Source organism: Phyllostomus hastatus, unplaced genomic scaffold (assembly GCF_019186645.2).
Source record: "Phyllostomus hastatus isolate PE091 unplaced genomic scaffold, TTU_PhHast_1.1 phas_contig_40, whole genome shotgun sequence".
Taxonomy (NCBI): Eukaryota; Metazoa; Chordata; class Mammalia; order Chiroptera; family Phyllostomidae; genus Phyllostomus; species Phyllostomus hastatus.
The window spans coordinates 4,061,838-4,082,556 of record NW_025333872.1 but is presented as its reverse complement, the minus strand read 5'-3'; the positions used below and the strand labels follow the sequence as shown (position 1 = coordinate 4,082,556).

The window sequence follows — 20,719 nt, the reverse complement described above, 5'->3', positions numbered from 1 at the left end:
TAAAGGGCCAGGGGCCACTTTTTGCAGAATAGGTGCTTGAAAGTGTTTGATAACAGAATAAACAAATAACCAATACTGGTGGATAAACCACAGAGAATGTAACGACTGTTCACATCTATTGAGACTTACTCTGCACCCAGACACTTTATGCTTGTTGTCTACCTTTTTGGCACATTTCTGGGGGCAGGTCAGGGAGAAGAAAAGTGAAATGCTTGGCCTCAGCTCCCAGGACTGTTTCTAGTGTCCAGTAGTATGCACTGGCCCAGTGTAGGGCCTAAAATCTTGAGCCCAACAATTACAATCAATTCAACAATTCTTAACCGAGTCCCTGTAATGAGCCAGATGCTGGACTCAGAGAGGCAGAGCCACAAAAATGAAAGAAACCAATATTCCAGCCTCAGAGAACCCATGTTCTAGAAAGAAGTCTATTTTCCTAGCAAACACCCATCTCTTAAAGCCCCTCCCATGTTTTTATACAAGCCCTCCGCAGGCACCTCACCTGGAAGCGTGTCCGCTCAGCGGCATACACCTGGTAGTGCAGCATGGCCTGCAGCACTTTCTTGTGACCACCAGGCACTAGGCACACGGCGCCCAGGATCTCTAGCACGGCCACCTTGGTCTTGCTGTTCTCAGTGCGCAGGCTCTGTGCGATGGTGCTGATGGCCTCGGGCTGCGCCAGCACGTGAGCCCGCCCCTGAGAGTTGTTCATCAGAGCCTTGATGCAGCCGATGAGGGAGGTGTGGATGCGGCTCTCGCAGGTGGCGTGGTCCATGCTCCGGAGGAAATTCAGCAGACATGTCAAGCCATCCAGCTCGATGAAGCGGGTCACAAACCTGCCCGGGCCAGAGTTGTTAGCAGAACAGGCATCCTGCACTTGCATATTATTCTGTATAACTATTTGTAAATAGTTATCCCATTACCTGTGCACCATTGTGTCCCACCTACAGTAACCACTTGAATCATTTATAAAGTGTATCTAAAGCCCTGAAATCCTGTCAGCCCAGGGGGGCTTGTATCTTATTTGCATTTTAAATGCTCTGTATTTGCATGTTATTGACTGTCAGTTGCATAGCTGTGGTGCTGTGTATGTGAAGGTGATGATCATGACAATGACTACAATAATTATTATAGCTGTTAAACCTGAAGACTCATCTCCAAGGAGGATGGAAATTAAGAAAATTAAAGTCAGACAACAAGGAAGACCTCCAGACCAGGGGAAGGTGCGGGTAGTGCATCAGAGTCTCTCAGTCCAAGGACCAAGGCTCTAGCAGGGTGTCCAACCCATGGCCCACGGGCCACATGGGCCCAGAATGGCTATGAATGCAGCCCAACACAAAATCGTAAATTCACTTAAAAACTTTTTTTTCTCATCAGTTTTTATCAGTGTTTGTGCATTTAATGTGTGGTCCAAGACAACTCTTCTTCCACTGTGGCCCAGAGACACCAAAAGGTTGGATACCCCTGCGAGGGTATTCTTCAAGGAGTCTTTAAGAAAACTGCTAAGTCATCTTGAATGTTAGCAGAAACACTAAAACCATTTAGTTAAGGGGTTCTTAACCTAGAGCCTGTGTTTCCTTAAAGGGTCTCTGGCTAGCATTCAAGGGGCCATGAACTTGGATGGAAAAATGAAATTATACAGGCATATCTCATTTTATTGCACTTTATTCTGACTTGCTGAAGGCTCAGATGATGGTTAGCATTTTTAGCAATACAATATTTTTAAGGTGCATACATTGTTTCTTAAGCATAATGCTAATGCATACTTAGTAGACTACAGTATAGCATAAACATAACTCTCATGTGCACTGGGATCCAAAAATTCAGTTTGACTTGCTGTGTTGTCATATTCCCTTTGTTGCAATGCTCTGGAACCAAACCTACAATATCTCTGATATGCCTGTACTTTTACTTTTGATAACCTTTAATTGAAATTTAGCATTTCCTTCAATGATAAATGTAGGTAATAAATAATAGTGGTAGTAGCAGAATCTGTGGCTTTGTCACCCAAAGAAATAACAGCGATTTTCATATCAAGTTACAGTTGTTTCAGGTATCTCAAAATATCATTTACCTTCATCAGCACTTCAAAATTATGGTTGCTAGTTCTTGCTATTTAAGGCACATTTATTGCTATTTCAGACATTTTAATATTTGGTAACTGTACTTCAATTTAATGATTTATGTTTTAATCCTATCTAATTTTATCTATTTTACCTTACTACTTAAAAAATTCTGAAAGTAGTCAATAGGTTTCATTTGGGTGCTGACGTCATCTGTGGTGCGCGTGGGCACATGTAAGCTTAGAACCCTAGGTCTAGTAGAACAGTATGTGATGATCTGAGGAATGTCATAAATGGAACTGAGGGAACTACTACTTATAATACACTGGATCCCAAGTGTATTTGTGTGTATTTCTATGTTATACAAATATATCCAGAAAAAAATTTACTCAAATTAAGTTGTTACAATAGGCATTATTTACATTACAGTATGTTTTCTGTATTCGGCTAAATTTCTACCATGACTCTGTGTACAAACTTTAGTAATCAGAAGTTTATCAAGGGGAAGAAAAATTCATTGAAGTGGGAGACAAATCCGGAAACCCCCCCACGACCCCTTTACTTCCTGATCCCACATCCTTCGGGCAGCCCCTCCCCATGCCTGACCCCCACTCCATCCTGAGAGACAAGTGGAGATTAGGGTGCTCCCTTCTCCCTGGGGCTCTGTTTCCAGGCTCCTGGGGCAGAGACCTCAGCCCAGGTAACACACACATCGGTGTGCCTGTAAATGTTCAAAGACTGGCTCTCTGGAGAAAGAAAGAAAAGACCTGTAGCGTTTGCCAGTTTCCATGGTATAAATGCTCCCGCACAGCTGACTTCCACCCATCAGTGTGACGTCACTGGACGTGGAGTTGGGAAGAGCTACTCCATTTATAGCACTTCCGCCATGCATACACGACAGGTACACACTCAAGAGCACATGCAATAGTGAAGATTGTACAGAACAGTAAAACGGAGTCAAATCATTACAGAACTAGGGGGTGATAAGTTGAGTACTTATTACCTGTTTTTGACATAATTCATTTAATCATAAATCCATATTCTTACATTTTAATCACAACTGTGTATAACAACCAGTTTGCAGAATTGCAGCTGAAAATTGAACACGCGGCTCTCACAAGCCTGTATGGGCCAGTTCCCGGACAGAAGATCCCGTGCCCCTTGTCCTCTCTTCCGACGCTTGCACTACGCAGCCTGGGAGTGGGGCTTTCTACTCCTCTTTTCCTGGCCATTTCTGCCGCTCCCCCTCCACACAGAGGCGACATCTCATCCACGGACACCCACCGTGCCTCCCCCTACCGGCTGGCATATTCCTCGCTCACACTCGGGAGGCCTCGCTCTCGGAGCTCTTTCCACAGCCTTGAACCTACAGCCCCCTTCCTTCCTGTTCTATCCTCCCCAGAAAAACGGGTACCTGCCCTCAAATTCTCTTCAGGCAGCTCTTCTGGACCAGGGGCTTATTCCATTGTCTCACATTCACCGCCCGTCCTCCCCAACACGCCCCCCCCCCCTGCAGACTCCCTGCTCCTCAGAAAAAGGGGGTGAGGGAGCTGGCCTGAAGTACCCCTCGGGAGAGCTGGGGAGCAGAGGGGCCACGGGGACCAGGGTGGGAACAGAGCACTGCCTGGCGCTTCGGGAAGTTTCGGGGAGCCACTGGGTGAAGGGAGGTGGAAAGAAGTGGGGGGAGGAGAAACAGAGGCAGTCACCTCATAGGCTGTGTCCGGAGAGCCGTCTTCAGGTCCTCCACCACTTGGCTCCTCATCTCCGTCTCCTCCTCATCAAACGCGTACAGACTCTGCATCTGAGGTAGGCAGAGAGGGCCGGGGTCCCACTGGTCCCGCCTCCCAGCCCTTGCACCCCCAGCCCAGGGGTGAGGGGCCACCCTGCCTCCCGAAGGAGGGGCATGGGCAGTGGATTGCTAAGGCAGAGAGAGCATCGGACTCTGGGAAGACTGGGTTCCGGCCCGGACTCCACATTGCTTATCCGTAAAATGGGGAGAATCATTGGCCCAGCCGTTATCCCAGGCTTGTGCAGTACACAAACAGGGCCATGTTTAAGTGGTTGTGGGACTCTAAAGTCACACAGGGAAGAGAGGGGGCAACAACAAAATCTCGGGGTCTGATCTCTAGCCAGTGGGCATGAAGTGCAGGGCAGGTGGCGCTCTCCCCCAGCGCCTCTCCCGCCTCTCCCGCCTCTCACGCCTCTCACGCCTCTCACGGTGGGGCCAGGGCGGGGAGGGGTGCCGCTCACCGCAGCCATGGAGTTGATGCGGTCAATGTAATAGTCCGGCCAGCTGGTCGCCGTCTTGTTGGGGTCCTCCTGCTCCTGCAACAAGAAGAAGTGGATGGACCCATTTGCTGACCGGCCGGTGGCCTGAGATCCGAGGCGCAGTTGGTGGACAGAGTCCTTTCCCAGCCCCGCTGAGCCGAGGCGGGTGACGGCAAGGGAATTACGCAGTCCCCCGAACGGGAGGCCTCCGTTCCTTCCTCGGTAAAACGTGGGTAATAAACACTGAATCTCATGCCCAGCTCATGACACGGGCACAAACCATGCAGGTATGTATACGCCTCCCATGAACAATATGTATAACTAAAAATAAATTCATTTTTCCCTGTTACATGTGTTCTGACTTTATTTAATAAAATATAATTTTGTATCTGTTGAATGTAATGAAATTTGTGCTGATATTTTATACATCTGGTTTTTTTCCAATTTATTTTTTCAGACACTATCATTCTCATTGTATTTTACAAAAGTACTTGGTTTGTGATAGTTTGGGAATTTAAAAACCTGGTCTTTCTCCCAGATAGTTTGAGAAGCACTGAGATGAAGCATTTCGTGGAGTGTGCCTGGCACATAGTGGGTGCTCAATAAATAATAACTTTAAAAAAGAAAGAAAGCATGAGGAACTCCAAGACTCACGGGTGTAGCTGGGAGGCAGAGCCCATATCGTCTTAATGATCAGGGCCCAAGACAAAGCCTCAGTTCCACCCCAAGTGTGGACAAGAAAGATGCGAGTTGGATAAACATCAATGTTGACCGAAAAACCCAGCCAACAGATCTTCTGGGCATTACACAGACCCAGCCCATTCCTGTCCTTGTCCCATTTGGCTGTTCTTTCTTGTCTGCTCTCTGCCAATCTCCTGCTTCCAAATCGGCATAAAAACCTACCTCCTCCAGAGCCTGTCTGCCAGCTGGCCTGAACTTTGCCCTGAACCCCTCGGCTCCATCCACTTGGGATTCATGATTTGGTTTCTTAAAATCCAAATTTTAGACCAGTGGGAAAGCTGCCTTGATTTTTGTGACTTTGTGTGACTATATGTGTTAAATCTCGATGCCTGAGGGCCCCAAATTCTATTTTCTACCTTGGAAAAGGGGTCACAGAACCAAAAAAAAATGCATCATAAAACACATATTTCCCTGCCTGTGGTGGCTCATCCTTTATCCATTCCATATGCATTTAATGAGCACCTACTATATGTCAATCACTGTACTGAGTCTTGAAAATACTGAGCAGAAAGTCAAAATCTCTGCCTTCCATAGTGTCAGAGTCATGCTCTATGGAAGAACTGTCCATAGTAGGCCATGGAAATTTGGGGGGGCATCTAGCACACACGAGTTCATGAGGGGAATGAAGCAGTGGGAGGCTGAGGACTGGGCTCATTTATTAAGATTACTGAAGCTAAGACAGTCAGAGAGGGTGTTACAGACATTGTGGAAAGAGTTGGGGGTTTGAAAGTGAATGAGGAAATTACACACAATTTAATTTGGAAAGGAAAGACAGAAGTACTTACATTTTAATTTTTTTTTTAATTTTAGCTGTATAAGAGATCAACTTAAAGGACCCCATAGTAACTTAGTTTGGAAAGTGGGGAATCATGAGACATGATTAATTACTCCTGAAATTAATTTTCTCATTCTTCCCTCCCCTTCTTCCCATGACTTGATTTTTTTTTAAAGACCTGCTTTTCTAACAGTGAAATTCCTAGACACAGAATGTAGTATTCTGCAGGCACTTAACACATGTACATTGAGTACCCTACACAAAGACTTGCAGTGTGTTCAGCCCACGCATCTCATCACAGGTTGTCATACTCCAGCAGGCCAGTGCAGACACTGCCATAGCCAGCTGCAGTGAGTCCATTGCCTCTCAGGCTTTTCTTGCCTCATGTGTAGAATAAAGCACTAGACTGGATGGTTTTTCAGTCCCTTTGAACTCAAATGGTGTATGATTCTAATCCTCCAATTTCATAAAGTCGGCCTGTCTCATTGTGGAGCTCTGGATGGGACAGATATCAGTGCAGGAGTAGCCAGGACCTAAGTACCAAACACCCATACTCTGAAGTCAAAGGAACAAGCTGCAAGTCTGAAAAGTTGCAAAGGGGAAGGAAGGAGGAAGATGGATCAAAGAAAAAAAAACATTGAAAGAAACAGGCTCACATAGGAGGCAAGAGAGACATAGAAAGAAAGGTATGTGCAATGAGACACAGAGACGAAGAAAGACAGGAAGATGGAAGAAACACAGAGAGAAGGAGCTAAAATCCAATTAAGCCCTGACTGAAGCCACACGCCCCTTTCTAGGGAGGACCAGGATCAGGAGGCTGATAACATCTTTTAATGAACTAGAGGAGAGGGAGGAAAGTGTGAGGATAGCAAGGCCTGCTGTGACCCTGATATGCATGTTGCCCTGGGAGGGCAAGCCTGGGTCAGGACAGGTGCTAAAGATGCTGAAAAGGTCATGACCCTCCCTCCCAAACTGAGTCCTCACAACAAAGCTGCCCAGCTATGGCCCAAGTTGGCACATCCTCCAGGCATGGGTCCAGCCACAGAAGGGAGTCCAGATCTGTCACCTTTGTGCCTCTCCAACCCAGCACCACTCCTGGAAGCCAGCAGGCACCTGCTTAAAGGGTTTTTGAAAAACGGAATTCTATTTCCCTGAGTGTAAGCTCCATGAGATGGTGTTTTTTTGTCCTGATTTTTCCTCCAACATCTAGAACAGTGCTGGTGTGTAATAAATACACCAGGAGTCACTCCGTGCCATGGCCCTGAGATGGCAGCAGAAGAGGTCAGAAACGGCACCTTCTTCTTGCTGCAGTAGATCTGCCATTTCTTCTCAGGGGGCAGCGCAAACACAGCCTCCCGGTTTTTGTCGGTGAGATCCAATTCATCCTGCAAAGACAGCAAGAAAAATGTCTGGTATCCAGAGATGAATACTCAGCCCTCCAGAAAATTACAAGTCCCCCTAAAGCTATCCCTCAGCCAACTAGCTTCCTCCCAAAGAGGATCAAAGATATGACAGGACAATTTTTCCTCTGCTAGAAATAGAGCCCACCCTTGCTTCAACCCAAGCCTATATTGCTTTTATCAACACACATCCTGCAATGCTTTGCTAGCCCTTAATCCTCTTACCCCCAGGGTTTCTTGTCTTCCTTCCTTTGTCATTCTTAAACTTGTCAACACCACAAGTCAAGGCCAGACAAAGAAAAGAGTCATTCTACAGATCCAGTCTTTGCCCCTATTCTGAAAGTTACTGTGACCATCTAGTCTCTCCTCCAGAAATTCTCAGGTTTCCCTAACCTCCACATGGATCCCAGCAAGTCTGGGGGAGCCAGTAAGGACGGTGAGACTGAGAAACTCTCCTGGCTTGGAGGGCATGCCATATCAAAGGAGTTGCTGACCTGCTTCCCCAGAGGAGTCCCTCTGCCAGAGGCAGCCAATCTGCCTACGTGACCCCCAACACAAGGCAGGGAATGCACAAGGCGTGGGGCTCTGGCAGGCTAGGTCACACTTTCTGGGGAGAATGGAGAAGTTTCTGACTTCATCAAACTTACGGCAGCTCTGTGGGTAGTTTTGGGTAACTTTATAGGTTTGGCTGTGCTAAATGGCCCCTAAAAGGCTCTCTTCTTGAAGATGCTCTGCCTGTGATTCATGAGCAATGCTCAACCTCATCAAAGAAATGATTAATGGACCATGGGGAGCACAGTGCACTTCTCAACTTAATTACTGGGAGGTTTTTTTAAACCAAAAGCAAAACTTGCATTAAGATAATAAAGCACAGTATTACTAACTTTTTTATTTTAAAAATGATAAACAGTTAAAGTGATATCTAAAATATGAGTCTAAAGTATGAATATTTATACTTTTTTTCCCTATACTTTTTTAAAAATCCTCACCTGAGGATATTTTTCCATTGTTTTTTGAGAGAGAGGAAGGGAAAGAGAAAAACATCGATGCAGGAGAGAAGCATCGATTGGTTGCCTCTTGTATGTGTCCATACTGAGGATGGAACCTGAAACCTAGGTATGTGTTCCAATGGGGAATTGAAACTACAACCTTTCAGTTACAGGATGGCATCTTAACCAATTGAGCCATACAAGTCAGGGTTTCCCTATACTTTTATTCATGGGAGAATGTTTAAGATTTTCCTTCACCTAGATCGAAACTGTCCAATAGGAATATACATGAGCCACATGTATTTTAAAAATGTCCATGTACATTAAAAATGCCACATGTAGATTAAAAAACTAAGAAATATATTTTTAGGTTTTATTTAACCCAAACTATCTAAAATATGATCATATCCACATGTAGTCAATGTAAAAAAAATCATTGAGATATTTTACATAAAACCTGATGTATATTTTATCATTACAGCTCATCTCAGTTCAGACCAGCCATGTTCCACATGGTCGGCAGCCCCACATGACCAGTGTGCCACCTTGGACAGCTCACACAAAGGCAATGTGAAACAATGCCCACCAGTTCACCTGCCTTTGGAAACAAAGACTCCTGCAGATCTAATGCTAAACAAAGGTTCTTCCCTAGAACCACTCCTGATATAACCCAGAAGTGTCCATAATCAGAATTCCCAGAGCCCTGCTTGAGGTTCCTTCAGTATTTCTTTTTCCATGGTCAGACTCAGAAATAAAAGAAAAAGTAGAATTATTCAACTAGTACTTCCCTCTGCATCTCTTCTGCTTTGCTTGCACAGTTAGTTCCACCCAGAATGCCCTCTCTGCACACCTACCCACCCCGTGGGCCTGGTCCGATTTCCAAGCTCAAAGTCAGCTCCCTCTAGCAAGCCTTCTGCAGACCTTCTCAGGTGAGAATGCTTCTTCCTTCCTGAACTCCAGAACAGTTATATTCATCATTATATTGTGTTCATTTATGCATTTGTCTTTTCTTGCCAGTGGTCTCTGTCACTAAATCAATGGACGTTTCTTGGCAATTTGGTTTAGCCCAGATAGCACATGACTCTTACTGAATCTCTCTGCCCTGGTGTCTTTGACAGCCACACTCTTGGTCAGTCCCTCCTGCTTTACCTTAGGTTCCCCTTGGGCTCCCTCAATGACTTCTCCCCTTCTCTCCTAATATCAAAGTCCCTCAGGACACCATCCTGGGTCCTTTTCTCTCCTCCCTTGATGCTTCCCTCGGTGAAGCCTTCTCAGTCATTCCCAAAGACTCAATCATTATCCTGAACTCTCTCAAACCTATACCTCCAGCTCACCAGTTTCCTGAGCTCTGGATTCTGGGAACCTTCTGCCTCCTGTACTTAACTGCTTTGAGGTACCTTACACACCTATGTAGTGTTGTTATGTGCCAGACATTGTTCTAAGTGCTTAATGTTTACTCATTAAAGGTGCTACAGCCTATCTTACAGATGAAAAAGAAAGAATATGCAAACTGAGTTCATTACCCCAATCCTCTAAATCCAAGTATCCTCTGGCATATCCTGTCCTGTATAGGGTCCAACATCCACCCAGTTCCTCATGTCAGAAACCTGGGAGTTCCTTAACTCCTACTCACTCAGCCATCCCAACAAGTGCTATTATAGTTTTTCCTAAATAGCTCTTAAATCTGTCTACTTCTCTTTATCCTCACTGCTAACACTTGAGTCCAAGCCACTATACTTCCTATTTTGGACTGCACCAAGGGCCTCCTAATGGTCTACCCAGGACCATTCTTCAACAGAATACCCTGAATGGTCTATTAGAAAAGTAGATTGAATCACCTCAAAGCCCTGTTTAAAGCCTTCAGTGGCTTTCTGTAACCCTTAGAATTAAATCCAAATGTTCAGTTCTTCCTGTTTTCATGGTGTCTCCCAAAATGACTTGCTCTATTCTATGGGGGACCCTCTGATTGTACTGTACCTCCACTTACATATCTAACCATAACTCTATTTTCAGATATCAGAGGAAGTGTCACTGTTTTAGGGGGACCATCATGACCCCTATTCCAGAATAAAGCTTCTTGCTAAACAGTCCCACAGCCCCCTGAATATTCCCTTTCCAAATACTCACCACAATTGTCATTATTGTTTAGGATCAGTGTTCCCTGTTAGAGGTCTCAGAGGCAGGGACCGTGCCTGTTGGATCATCATTAAATCCCTGCCCCCACAGAACCCAGCACACAGAAGTGAGCATTTGGATTTAATTCTAAGGGCTACAGAAAGCCACTGAAGGCTTTAAACAGGTTTTTGAGGTGATCCAATCTACTTTTCTCAATAAACATTTTTTATTTATTTGATCAATAACTGATGCTAGTCTCCTTACAGACAAGACTTCTCTGACTTATCCTTGCTTTTGCCAAAGTACCTTGTTAGGAGTCCTGCTCACTCAAGGTGCTCAGTAAATACTTGCTGAATAAAAGGGCCACAGGAAGGAATAATCTCATCATGTCCTTCTATCAAAACTCATGCACTCTCTTCAAGAAAATGTGCCTGTGATAATGTAAGAAATACACTGTTGATCTTTGTTCCCAGTTCCTAACACAGAGCTCCTAAATCCCTTGGAATTTCCTGGGTTATAAGAGCCTCTTTTCTTCTAGTGAAGCAACTCTTCATGAGACCTAGGTTGATTCCAGATAGGGGCTGGCCACCAGAAAGATCAAGCCTTGATTAGAAGCCTAGAAATTTCAGCCTCATTTCCCAAACTCCAGAGAGAGGACTGGAGATTGAGCTAAAACTTGCCTAAAACATGATGAACTCCATAAAAGCCCCTAAATGGCAAGGCACTAAGAGCTTCCAGGTTATTGAACCTAAACTCCACAGAGACTGAAGCTTTTGTGCTCAGGGCAGAAGCCTTGCTGCCCTTACCTTTCCGGGCATTATCCTATGTACCTCTTTACCTGGCTGTTCATTGGTATTCTTTATAATATCTTTTATAATAAACTGGCATTAGGAAGAAAAGTGGTTCCCTGAGTTCTGTGAGCCATTCTAGCAAATTATTGAACCTGATGAGGGGATCATGGGAACCCCCAATTTGCATCTAGTTGAACAGAAGAGTGAATAGCCTGGGAACCCACTACTTGTGACTGGTGTATAAAGTGGGGGGCAGTCTGCTGGGCCTGAACCCTTAAACCATGGGGTCTGTGCTAATTCCAGGTAGTTAGTGTCAGAAGTGAGTTAAGTCATAGGACACCCAGTTGGTGTCCACAGAGAATTATAGAATTGCTTGGTGTGGAAATCCACACACTTGGTGGCAGCAGTATTTTGAGTAAAACACAGATCTCAGTAGTGCTCACACCCATCAGGCTCCACATGCTAGTCTACACTAGGAAACACCTTGTTCTCTCCCACCCTATTCCCATCCCAAGAAAAGGTATAAGTTAGGACACCAATGAGTTCTCCTAAATCTGACGTAATGTGGAAGGTAGACAACTTTTTCACGTAAACTTCATGGTCTCACCTTACAGTGTCCTGTTATTTGAAGGCTAGGTGGCCTTAATCAGATATGTCTATTATCGAATTCAAGTATGATGTCTCATTCCAAATCACACTGTATTGTTTCTCCAATGGTCAACCAGGAGTATGAGTGACCAAGGAAGGACTCACAGTAGATGAGCTTGTGCTTATCACTCTGCTCTATGCCCCGGTTAGGTCTGGGTCCTGGGCACAGGTGCTGCCTCCCTGACCTGGGACTCTCCCTGGCATGCAGGCTGGTCTCACCATCAGACCTCCAAAGACAGGGATCATGCATCTTTCCTGTTCTGCCTCTTTGTGGTCAAAGGATGATGTTTCACACACAGGCACAGTGTTGCTCTAGTCTAGACAGGTGTCAAAGAGTCAAGGAGAGCTGATGACAATGTGAGTGACAGAGCTTCTGCCTCCCTAAGGCTAGACATGGTCATCCCATACCCAAGCCAGCTCCAGGTGTGATGTTGGCATCTCCATCTCCATACTACTAGCTAGTCCTCACCTGTTCTGAGGCACCCACTGTCTGCCTACAGAAGTCCACCCTGTCTCTTCTTCCTAAGCCTGAGACAGAAGGATCCTAGGGATATTCTGGAGAGCCAAACACAGAATGGTGTCAAGTGTTCTGATGTTCTTTGAGCTGTCACTGCCTCATTTCACAAAAGTCTTGACTTATTCTTTTCATGGTGGCCTAAATGCTGCCCCATTAGGTCAAGAATCCAAAGGAGACATGAGATAGGCCCATTCTTCTGAGGATACATTTTGCAGTAAGTGACTGTTTCTCCCACAGAGCTCAGGTGTCCTGGGGGACCTACCTCAGCCCCAAGCAGAGCTTTAGAGGTGAAAACCCCAGCACATGGGCCCCTGCCCTCTGTCTTGCTTTACCTTCTCCAGCCATTCATTCCCCTCCTCATTGTCAACATGGTCCCTACCCCTTACTCACCACCAGCTCTGCGAAGCGGACGTTAAGCTCCTCTGCATTCGGAATAGGACTGGAGAACTCCATGTACTGCAGGGGGCTACTGTCCCGGAGGTTGATCTCAGGGAGGTCGCCACCCCCAAAGCAGCACAGGAAGCCCAGGCCATGGCGACTCCTCTTGCGGGGGGCCATGGTCACCACAGGCCAGGGGATGATCAACAGGCAGATGCCCTAGGTCCTCATTGTGATCTGGGTAAGAGGAGAACAGAGAGCACAGAGTGGTCAGGCATGGCAGCCAGGTAAGCACAAGACTGTGGTCACTCTGCCACCATCACTCAGTAGTCCTTGACTCATTTGCTGAGCCCCTTCCCTTCTCCCACTGCATCTCTGCTTTCTCTAGCTCCTTTTACCTGAGGCACTTCTTCCTCACCACACCCTTCCAGTGTGTCCTCACACAAACACTTTCAGATTGCCACTCTGTGCCCCTAGAGAAGAGAGAAGGTCGAAAATGGCACTCATCTTACCTCCTCCGTCACTGTCAGATGGAATCCTATCCCTTATCCTCCAGCAGACCCATTTTCAGCAGGGCTCACCCACTCCATTCATTCTGGGGCTTGGGGATACCCAGTTTAAAGGTTTAATACAATGGGGAAGAAGAGTTAGTATTTGTAAGTATTGATTCTTAGCCGTTTCTTCTAGATTTGGGTCATGAACAGAATGATGAGAATGTCTCCATGGTCTTTAGTCACATCATTGCTAAAAATGTTGACCACAATGAGGATATAGACAGACCTAGATGGGAATGCCAAAGAACTAGCCATCACCTCTCTCAGAGAACAGTCCTCCAACCAGCTCTGAATCCACAAACCCATGTAGTTATCCAGCCCTCTTTTCTATAAAGACACTATAGGAGATTTTCCTAAAGTCTCACAGAACTTGAGACATTCCTAATCTAAGGTATTCCTTTGAAACAAGCTCTAGAACTTTATCAAGAAAAGATAAGTTAAATGTTTCATAACTTGTTCCTACTGAACTCAAGGTAACTTCTGGAGATCCTTGCTTTGTTTCCCAAATCCTAACCATCTAGCTAATAACTTAATCATCTGATCCAGCCTCTCATATAAATCATGATGCATTTTAATTGTCATTCTAGAGCTTTTAACCAGCTCCATTTTTTCTTTCTTTATAGGCTTTTTAACATACCCAGAAGAGCTTCAAATAACATACAACCTGAGGTTGTCTTCTATTATAGGTCATCTTTTATGTATTTACATATTGGCTCTCCACAGCTATTATGAAGCCTACTTGAAGGCAGGGGCCATGCCTCCTGCTTCTTTGACACCCCTCCCCCCATTTTTATAGCTAATAAAATGCCTTGCACTTAGTGAAGGTTCAATAAATATTTCATGGTCAATTGAAAAACAACCTGTGTTCATGGAAAAGGAGGAGAGAGGTCCTTATTAATCAGTCAAGAAATAATGACTGAAATCTCTGATTTCTAGTGGTTGATAAGCCAATGGGAATCCTGTAAGTCTGTTGTTGCCTCCCTCTCTTAGGGTCCCATCTAAACATCTAAAACTGAAGACACAGATGATTCAGCTGGAAGTCATGTAGCTTCATGGAAGAAAGCAGAAAATTGAGGTCTAGGAAGGGAATGTCTTATCTGAGGCCACACAGGCTAGGGAAAGAGCTGGGGCTGAACCCCAGGACCCCAGTGCTCAGGCTATGGTCTGGTCACCACCTTACCAGAGCTCATCTTCCCACTCAATTGTCCTTTACCCAATGCCCTAGCTTCCTAGTAGTCGCTCTTCACTAAAGAACACCAATCTCAACAGCTTAGTTTAGAAGTACTTCCAGTCTCTGCCCTGGCTGGTGTGACTCAATGGATTGAGTGCTAGCCTGTGAACCAAAGGGTTGCCAGTTTGATTCCCAGTCAGGGCACATGCCTGGGCTGTGGGCCAGGTCCCAGTAGGGGGGCATGCAAGAGGCAGATACACATGGATGTTTCTCTCCCTCTCTTTCTCCCCTCCTTCCTCTCTCTCTAAAAATAAATAATTAAAATCTTAAAAAAAAAGAAGTAGTTCCAGTCTCAAAGGTCCCCTCTAAACCAGCAGAAGCCTATGAGGATCCCAAGACCACCTGATTTTCTTCCGTCAGAAGGAACAGCTGCCACCACCCCAAGTTCCTATTCATCTCTGTTCTAACCTCTCCTCCACTTGAGTAGAGTCTTCTAAGTCAGAGGAACTGGGATTTGACTCCTGGCTGGATGATCCTGCACATGTTTCATGAGGCCTTAATTTCTCAGGCCCTGAGGATTCTCACCTGTGACACCAAGATAATAATCATAGTATCTTCCTCACTGGGTTTTGGTGAAATGTAATTGAGGTAACATAAATAAGATGCCTGGAGCACACTGGGCCCTCACTGCTGCTATGGCTTCATTATCATTTTCACAGTAAGGTGAGACTGCCCTGCCCAGAGCCTGCAACTGGAAGCCCTTATCCAGGCATGGATGGGGCCACCAAGCAGGGCATTGTAGAAACTTACCCACCTAGATTTAAGAAGCTTCCTGGCTTTGCCTCCAGTAACTGCAAGGTCTGAACTAGAGGATCTGAGCTTTACCTCAGGCTCTGAGCTACTTCTAGTTGAACAGGTAAACACTTATTACTGACCCTACTGGAAAGGTACAGTGAACAGAGTGGTTCATTTCTGCAAAATCCCTTTACAAAGACAAGCAATGGAGGCTCCCATATTAGAAAAGAATTGAGAAGCAATATGAAAAACTGTGAAGCAACAACAGAACAAAATCCAGGGGACTTGAACTTAGGCCAGACGGATTTAGCATGCCCCCTACTCCACCACTTACCTTTCTCTCCATGGAAACTTCCCCAGTACCAACAGCTCCATGCCCTTCCTATTCTGTCTCCTCGCCCCATCCCCATCTCCTCCCTGTGGGGACAAGGTCTTCTAGGACTTAGACCCTAAACACAGACATACCAATGGCCTAAGGTCAAACCATCTGGTCACCATCAACTAGCACTCCTATGACTGTCACAGGGTCTCCTCCAGCCCTCTGGCTCCTGCCAGACTTCCTCTCCTGAATGTCACATCCCTCCACATTATAGAGAAAACATATTTCCTCAACTGAGAAGACCAGGGCTAGTCACCAGCCAGCTGTGGGTCAGGGAGTCATGGTGTTATCCTCTCTGGGCCTCAGTTTCCTCTCGGCACAGTGGCAGGGTTCAAATGAAGAACTCCCAGAGTCCAGTCAACTCTGACCTTTCACACTATCTGGCTTGATCTCATTCCCAAAGATTTCCCCAGGGGCCCTCCTCAGCCCGCACAGAGCACTCCTCCCACATTCCGCCCCAAGCCAGGAAGCACTTCCTATTTCTTGAGTTCAATAGTCCCATTTGGTCTGCAAAGATGAAAATCCTAACCCTTACTCCCGTGCCCTGGCCCCCAGCCCCTCTACACACCAGTTTTTTGCATTAATTAGGACTTCAAAACTCCATATCATCAGTGCTTACTCCTAAGTCATAACTAAGAGCAGAATATATTAACACTGAGACTCTAGTATTTACCAGACACTGAGCTATATCTACATTGCATCCTCATAACAACTCTCTGAGATATGTGGCATCATTTTAAAGAAGTTATTTAAAGAAAAATAAAATCCTGTGGTTCAGAGAAGTTAAGTAACTTTCCTAAAGACATACAGCCAATTATGGCATAGCTAGGATTCAAACATGTGACTTTGACTCTAAAGCTATAAAGCACTAAGCCATAGTGCACAGGTCTAGGGAATGTCCTAATCTGAAACCTGCTCAGAGCTTTCTCAAGTGTTCTATAGGCTCTGACTCAAAAATCATTTTAATAGAGCATTTCCTATGAGTTAGACCAGGTGCTTTCAGAGCTCTGTAACCTCATTTCAGCTTTGCAATGACCTTGTGAGGTGGTTATTACTATTATCCCTCCTTACAGATGATGATATTAGGGCTTCAGCAGCTGTTCCATGACTTGTCAACAACACCAGCTGTGAAGGGACAGAGCTGCAACTCACAACTAAATATTCTGACTCCAAATTCACTGCTCTTGTCAGAGGACCAAAGCTGACTCAGAATCCCTTCCTTTAGCTCTTAGGACCAATGCTGTGGCTTCAGAGTACTCAAGTTGCCTTCTCCTATCCCCTCCCCCCAGCTCCATATGTGGGGGTAACAGAGCAAAGATATGCTATTGTGTCTCCTTGGCCACTTCCAATATGCCTCCAAAATGGCAGGCACTGTGCTGACAGTTTAGTACTTTATGTTATTTACTCTCTCCAATAACATGACTATCCCTTCTTACTGATGATGACATTAAGACTCCCAAAGGTCAGGCAACTTGGCCAACGACCACGTCCTATGGGTGAAGGGGCTGGATTTGGAGGATAGTGGTGGCATACAAACACACATGCTTTTAACCAGCCTTTAGCCTGTGTGCTAAATACTGGCCTGGATGGCGATGACTGAACAAGGCATGGTCTTTCTCCTCAAGGGGGGCGCCTTCTAGGGTAGGAGCCAGGGGAATCAAGGCAGTCAACAGAGAAAAGTTAGAGAGACAGGTGTAGTGGCAGCACTGAGAAAGAGGACGTGGTTTAGCCTAGGGAAGGTGCCCAGGAGAAGATGACACTGAGCTAGTCTTGGAAAAGATGAGAGAATTAAGGAAGGATAAAAGGTGGAAAAAGGCATTCTAAGCAAGGGGAATAGTATAAGAAAGGTACAGAGCATGGTGTACATGCGGCCAGAGTTCTAACCAGTGGCTTATTATTAGGTTGGCCAAAAAAGTCTGTTTTATTTTTTCAGTAAAATAAAAGACACATTTTTCATCTTCACCAATAACTTCATTGATCTGGATATTTTGCATATGTCGGCTAACTCCCACTATTGGGTCCTAGGGGGTAGAGGCCAAGGGTGCTGCTGAACATCTTCCAATGCATAAGACAGCCCCACAGCAAAGAATTATTTGGCCAAAATGTCAATAGTACCAAGAAACTTCACAAAACACTTTTGACACATTTGATCTGTCACAGCACCTTCTCCATACACTGCACAAATCTTTTTTGTATTTCAGTTTCATTTTTACCTTTCTTGAAATAATAAAACATAATAAGCTGAAAATGTTGCATATTTTCTTCCATCTTTGATGTTAAAATGGCTGCACAAAAATTCACCAATTTTGATAAGCTTTTTATAAATGCATGCTGATATGACAGCTGTCACAATGCAATCTAATAAAATTGTTTAAAATGAAGTTAAAGACAACTAAGCATTATTAAAGCCATCATATGGAAAAAACTAAATGAACTTTTTAGCCAACCCGTACTTTGTGGCTAAATTAATAGGCAAAGGGAATAGGTGGGGTACACAAATACCTCGGATTGTCAATACATTTCAGGCATCCTGGGAAGCCTGATCTATTGCCCTCTTCTCTCCATAATGTCCCCTGGGGCCAGAGTCTGAGAATAGGGTCCAGAGTTTCCCAGAGCTGATGCATGAAACAAAAGGAATGTAAACAATTTCCTGTTTCACAGGCAGACGATTCCTGCCGACATATTGATCCACTATGTGCCACTGGGGTCACCTAGGAAATGGACCCAGGCCCAGCTTACCCAAAACCTGGCTCCCAAAGGAAGAGCCCATGCTTTTCCATCTTGAGCCTCTGCCCACCATCTCCCCACTGACCACCTATACCATGTTTGCTCCCACTTCAAGCCTCTCAAGACTATCCCCTCATGCTTTGAAGGCAGCAAACAGGTTTGGGATTCTTTACAATGCTATCTATACACACTTCTACCCTGAAGTTGTCCAAATTGCCAACACCCAACTCCACCCCACAAACTTGGTTGGATTCTGTTCATAAATTCTGTGTGATATCAGACAAGTTACTTAGCCTCTCTGAGCCTCAGTTTCCTCATCAGGAAAATGGGTAAATAATAATAGTACATACTTCACAGGGTTGTCTTGATGACTAAATTAGTTAATATTTGTAAAGCACTAGTGCCATGTAATAGGCAACACTATTAATATTAGTGCCATGTAATAAGCAACACATAGATAATGTCACTGTTGTAATTATGAAGACACCTGAAAGTGGACTGTGTTAATATTACAGAAAATTCTGTATATGAATGAATCTTGCACATTATTGCAGGTGTTGGCAAATATTACAGGAGCCAAATCTAGCCCACAGGCTGTGTTTGTAAATTCAGTTTTATTGGAACACAGAGCACTCATCATTTAAGTATCACCTGTGGCTGCACTCATGCAACAGAGACTCCAAGGTCCACAAAGCCAAAAGCATTTACTACCTGGCCCTTTACAGAAAGCGTACCCATCACTATGTTATTAGATTGGATTATATGTAGCTGACAGTATTCAATTATGTTTAATCTACAAAATCATTAATTTCATATGGTTCAACTTAGTGTATCAAACTGACTAATCACATGTCCTGTCTTACCCATTAAAATGGGAGGGCAGTGTTCTAAATTCCATGATTCAGTCATAATAAAAAGTTATAATTATCATTTTTGAGCACCTACCAAGTTTATTTTGAACTTTCACCATACTCCTGCAGGGTAAATATGATTACCAACACCACTACCCACCCACCCAGTTTTTACAGATGAAAAAATTTAAGGCTCAGAAAGATGTAAAGTGTAAAGCTAGGACTCAAACCAGGTGTCCATACACCACACCTATCACACTGTTCCCACTCAGTGCCAAGAGGTTGCTGGGAGTGAGCTCCATCCCTGATTAGGATAAGAAATGACAGCATGAAGACATCCTATCTCCCCAGTTCTCTGTGGATCCATCTCCCACACAGGGCTCCCAACATGTGGTTGATAGGGCCCAATTATCACTTCCCTGTCGACCTCAGAACAGGAAAGTGTGATCCTCAGGCAGGGCTGAGAAGTGGGCAGGGAGCACTTTCAAAAATAATCAAGTTCTCTTTCCAGGACTGGGGGAGGTATTTTTAGCAGCCGTCTAAATTATGGTTTTCCCCTCTGCTCTGGGAAAGGCAAAGAAAGCAAAAGTAAACCCTTTGAGTCCCAGTCTCCTCTGTGCAGACAGAAAAGGGGAGAAGAGGAAGGAGATAAAGGGATGTCTTGCTGGAAGAATGAAACTGAAAATTCCCCAAAGTGGCATTTCTCTGACTTGGGGGTGAATGTGAAAGTTAGGGATTTTCCAATGGTTTTCTCATTTTGAGAAATAATGAAGAGAATATAGGGTGTTTTTTTTTGTCTCACTGGGGAAGAAAACAAGTAGATACTAGCTCTCCAAGGCCATGATCAATCATTCATCCATCCATCCCCTGAGTGACTTCCAGATAGAAAACAAATGCCTCAGTGTTTCACATGAACCAAACATCATATTCCATCCTCACAAGGTTTACTGTCTTATTGGGGAGGCATGTGCAGAAACAACTAGGATGCAAGGGAGAGAAGGAGGTGCACCTCCAGGTGGGGGACTGCAGGGAGGGAAGACTGAATTCTGGCTACTGATCTGGAACATTCACCACAGGAAGTGGCATTGACACAGGTCAAAAAGGAAGAAAGAATATTGGCACATGCCAATTGACTGTCTAGGAAAGCATTTACAACAAAGGTGTACCAGAGTGCCTGGCATCAAGAAAGGCCCAAGGGGAGACTTCCATCCAAGATGGAGGCGTAAGTAGATACACTATGCCTCCTCACACAACCAAAAAAAGGACAACGACAAGTTTAAAAACAAAAAACAACCAGAACTCCCAGAAAATCAAACTGTATGGAAGTCTGACAACCAAGGAGTTGAAGAAGAAACATTCATCCAGACCAGTAGGAGAGACAGAGATGAGCAGCTGGGCAGAGAGGACTTGTGACAAGGTGACGGCTGGAGGACCGGGGCAGGAGGAGGCTGGCGGAGCATGTGGCCGCACATTTTTGTGCGGATAAACTGGGAGGAACAACTGGAAAGTGAAACAGACCAAGTGACCCAGGGTTCCAGTGTACAGAATATAAAGTCTCAA

The 20,719-nt window shown here is 44.9% G+C and overlaps 1 protein-coding gene across 2 annotated transcripts in view; it reads right to left on the bottom strand.

Annotated features, from left to right (window-relative positions):
• The window catches only part of DAAM2 (dishevelled associated activator of morphogenesis 2), a 110,529-nt gene that overhangs the window by 34,056 nt on the left and 55,754 nt on the right, over positions 1-20,719 (bottom strand). For both annotated transcript variants that reach the window (XM_045843673.1, XM_045843674.1), the window contains exons 2-6: positions 12,695-12,919; positions 7,140-7,229; positions 4,311-4,385; positions 3,767-3,861; positions 500-833 (exon numbers count right to left, since the gene is read on the bottom strand). In XM_045843673.1, coding sequence (XP_045699629.1) covers positions 500-833; positions 3,767-3,861; positions 4,311-4,385; positions 7,140-7,229; positions 12,695-12,862 — 762 coding nt within the window. In that variant the 5' untranslated portion in view covers positions 12,863-12,919. The remainder of the gene's footprint in view (positions 1-499; positions 834-3,766; positions 3,862-4,310; positions 4,386-7,139; positions 7,230-12,694; positions 12,920-20,719) is intronic.